At 44.6% G+C, this 4,401-nt stretch overlaps 1 protein-coding gene across 1 annotated transcript; it reads left to right on the plus strand.

The window, feature by feature from the left end:
- Positions 1-2,532: 2,532 nt before the first annotated feature.
- Positions 2,533-3,360, plus strand: AOL_s00054g592 (uncharacterized protein; the record flags this gene model as incomplete). Its single annotated transcript, XM_011121908.1, has 3 exons — positions 2,533-3,047; positions 3,101-3,180; positions 3,230-3,360. 3 exons carry the CDS (start codon positions 2,533-2,535, stop codon positions 3,358-3,360), a joined length of 726 nt encoding a protein of 241 aa, XP_011120210.1.
- Between the last annotated feature and the right edge of the window lie 1,041 nt (positions 3,361-4,401).

The raw sequence follows: 4,401 nt of genomic DNA on the forward strand, positions 1-4,401 counted from the left end.
GCAGAAAACTTTTGGGAAAAAAGAAAAAAGAAAGAAAAAGAGGAAAATGTGGGGAGTTAGTAGTCGAGGACGGAGATGTAGGATCAATTGGCCCTTAGTTTTTTTTCTTCCCTAGAACAAAGTTCGCAGTTTTCAAAGACTTGAGTTTGAGGATTTGAGGTTCTGAAACGGCCAAAGGCAGTGTCGCGCGATTAATACAGCAGGATCAGTCGGTATAGCAGGGTATTTCTGTGTGCACAGCGCAAGACTAAGCGGATTCCAACAAAGAGATTCTCAAGAAACCGATAATTGGGAGTAATAGCGCCGACGGTGCACAGAATTAGGATAAAGGTAAGGCAAGGCAGCTTGAAGGCAACCTGAGGATCTAAACAGTCGAATCCACAGTTAATCAATATTATATCAATGCCACAACCATTTGTTGCCGATATCGATATATACCGAAGCAGGCGCACGAGTGATGTAATTGTATATTCGATAGGAGTAGATGCGTAATAACAGAAGAATATAAAGAATAATATGGGAAAGAAATAGGAAAAAAAAGTTGAATAGCGATGTCTGTAAGTATATCCAAATTCGTATTTTATTTTGAGCACATGGCCAGGTTAAGCACGATTGCGGAAATGAGGAATGAGTAGTTGATATAGAAATAGAAACCCACGTGGAAACAATCCGGATCTTGCGTTCGGCCGTTGCAGTGGCGATCGATATAAAACAGGAGCGCACTCTATAGGTAATACACACAGGGAATCGAGCGCAATATAGGCCACCCATGGACTCCACTTCATCTAACGGAATTTTCATTACTCGAGTGCTTTCAGCAGTACAAGTATCTTCCTTGGAATGTAGCTTGCCATGTGGTCTCAGGGTGCTCTTGGACCCAGCGAATCCCGGTGCCTTGGATTGGATTTGAATGGATCAGGTTAAAGCTGTCCCTTGAAACTAGCCCAGCTTTTTTTTTTCTTTCCGTCTTTCGTTCGACACTCGGGTGGCGGCGAGCTATCGAGTCTATTAAGCAGCCCTTTTTTCGATTCGAGGAACCCAAAATTTAGGGTTTGGAGGCAACAATTAGGAGAAACAATCTTAAGTCTCTCCCCTCCGGCTTCCTCGCCAAGATCAAGAATGCATAAACATGGCGGACTCCACTTTGGGTGGCCTGTGTTCATTTTAATGATCATGAACGAATGGGTTGATATGAATTGAGATATATCAGCAAGCCGGCTTACCCGGTGCTTCGGTCCGGGTTTGCTTGGCTCTCGATTGTGCAGGTACAGACATGTCTTGGAACAGCCAAGTTTCTGCAAGATGAATTCTTCGAACGGGTAAAGATTCTAATCTGGCAGAAATATGTCAATTAAAGTGTCAGTGGGCACGTGCAGAAAGTTAGATTAGCTCTGTAGACGTCGATGCCTGCTGGAATCGAATTGAATGAGCCGGGTGGGTCCGCCAGGAACGCCCTCGACAGTGCCCTGATTCAGACCAATCTCTGACAATGGAAATGGTATTATTAGAACAAAGCAAATTGCTCGCTTAATGCACTGGTAGCCTCGTCTGTGTCCGAGCCATTGACGTATGCCCATGGTACCTGGGAGCTAGGCTATAGGTAAGTACTAAGTATGTTAAAGAGGTTGTTAGTGAAGCTATAGTAGTAAGATATCAAGGAGTGGCATTCGACGTTGATAGTGATGGCCGGTGATGTTGCATGTCGAGACCATACATGCTGAACTGGACCGAACAAATGAATGAAATCGGGTAGGCAGACTGTGTTGGGCGAACGTTGGGGGCAATGCTTCCAGCCAAGCAGCGTTTCCCCAAGCAGACTTAAGCAGGGGCTGTTTTGCATCACTGAGCCTGCCGACCTGCTGCCTCGCCACAGTATCACCACCGCTGCACTAAGCAAACAGGAAAGGAAAACCTCTCGACGACATCATATAATAGGCTCGGAATCCCCCATCGACACCTACGGCCTTTCTAGAAGACTTCTATCATCAATCTATACTTTCAAGGATACTCAAAATATTAATCCGGTCCAGCCCAGTCATAAATCATTATTCTGCCCAGATTTTCTGAAACAACGTCATCCAACCACCAATCACGACTGTCAGGATTAACTACCTTACCAACCGCTCTTACGACACGACAAAGTCTGCTCACGAAACTACCTCAAAACATCATCCCAACATCCAACTCTCACGCCATACTATCATGGCTTCCTCATTTCTCTCCCTGGGAGGGCGTACCTCTCCCATCTTGCCCACCAGCAGACCGGCTTCAAGCTTGTCAAATCTACCGTCCCAATCCCCTCTACCCTCGCCGGCATTCGTATCCACGGGTCATTTACATACAATGCCCGGGGTGGGAGGCGCTTCGCGAACATTCGGTCCTATTGGGGGAAGGTCCGATGGCTTCAAACTTCCCGTATTCATCAAAAGGCAAGATTTTTTCTCGGAGGATAACATCAGACGAATGTAATTGTTCATTAGCTGACTACGGCTCCTCTTCAGGTTATGGAAGATTCCTCAGATGGACTTCGAAATGGCGATATGGGAAATGACCTGCCTTCTGATATCACCGAAAAAGGTGTTCAGGTCAATGTATCATAACAAACGTACGGCTCACCAGCATTCCCAACAATTAGCGATTGATGGTCCGGGAAAAACTAACGAACTTCCAAATACAGAAACAAAAGGCCATTGGGGCCGGGACGACCCTTCCTTCGTAGCCTTACTTTCCTTCTTTCTTCTACTCACATCAATTGCTTGGGGACTAGCCTATACTCCCTCCTTCCTCTCAATAGCGAGGCTGGCCCTCGTCCTGACGTTTGTACATTTCCTCAGCGGAGCTCTTCTCGTCGCGACAGCCGGATGGTATCTAGCAGGAAGATTTTTACGAAAGGGAAGGACCGGAAGGTTCGGTACGACACCATCGGCAGACGGCGAATTAGAGTGGGCATATTGTTTCGATGTTGCGGTGCGGGCGTTTTTCGTGGCTTTCTTCTTTCTGTATATTGTACAGTTCTTTTTAATGCCATTGTTATCGAAGAATTGGTGGTAAGTAACAAAAATTGAAGAAAATTTCGAATTTCGCTAACTTAATCACCCAGGATATCGCTGTTTATTGGAAATACCCTGTATCTTGTAGCGTTTTCGTTCTACTGTGTGGTCACTTTTCTCGGATACAATGGTGAGTTCAATTTCTCTTGGTCATAGAATTATTTTCTAACGAGTTTTAGCTCTCCCATTCCTCAGCCATACCGAAGTCATTCTTTTCCCGATAGTCGCATTCGTGATTGTTTGGGTTGTCAGCTTATTCGGCATCAACATCGCAAGGAACATCGCCCCACTACTCATCAAGGGAGCTTGATTGTCCCGTAATTTTTTTTTTTTACAGCTCTATTAACCGAGCCTTTCGCTTGTTTCTTTACTTGTTTCGACATCTCACGTTTCATGAAAGTTTTCTAGCGGAATGACATATGTAACCTATGCGACCTTGCACTTTACTTGGGGTTTGACGGGCACTGTACTAATGAGTCTTTGATTTTTCGTCTGTTTTCTTTATTTTACGACATTTTAATCAGATATAGGGTATTCTAATAGACTTGGGGGTAGCTGGCGAAGTAACAAATTCAGAACGGAGTTTCCATTTTTTTCCCTTCTAGCGTCGAGAATAGACTGCAGGATCTACTGCACCCAGTATTCGCTCCGTGCACCCGGACATTAAATTGGGCTTCTTTTGGCAATTTCTTTCAACGTCATTTGGCTCTCATTCCGTCCGAATATGAAAAATCATGGGTTTCCCTTATGATGGGTTTCAATCGTCATAAGGCGCCCTGTGAGTCTCGATATTATACGCTTTGACCTGGTATCCGTTTGCTTTTGGTGGGGACACAGAGGGCTGGGTGGTTTGAGAGACATGCTACTCATATCGATATCGCCATGCATCTATCCTGTGCTTTTTCGATCAACTTGAAATACATATATTTCTATTTGCTTCTTATGAATTAATTGAATAATTAAGTACCTAGGTGTATACCGAAGTTGTAGGCGTCCCCATTGTCTCGAAGATTTGTGTCCGGATAAATATAAGGTTCTCTCGAGGGTATCTGTCAGAAATTATTATATATACAATATGGAATTTGTGGCTCATATGGCATATGGCCATGTGTCTGGGTCAGCCGAGTGTCTCAGGATCTCTGGGGCTCATGCCCAACATCTTGAAAATGATGTATGGTGGAAGGATCCAATAGCGATTTTACTCTGCAGTGTGCTTTAACTCCTAAATTTAATAACGACTGTAACTCCTTTGACCACCTACTTAGGTAGCCGAATGCAAGATGCCATGCAATTCCCATACAGCCCAATATGCACGACGTTGGTGAAAAAAGCCTTATCTTCTTCTGAACAG

The sequence above is a fragment of the Orbilia oligospora genome, assembly GCF_000225545.1.
Source record: "Orbilia oligospora ATCC 24927 unplaced genomic scaffold scaffold00054, whole genome shotgun sequence".
Lineage (NCBI taxonomy): Eukaryota > Fungi > Ascomycota > Orbiliomycetes > Orbiliales > Orbiliaceae > Orbilia > Orbilia oligospora.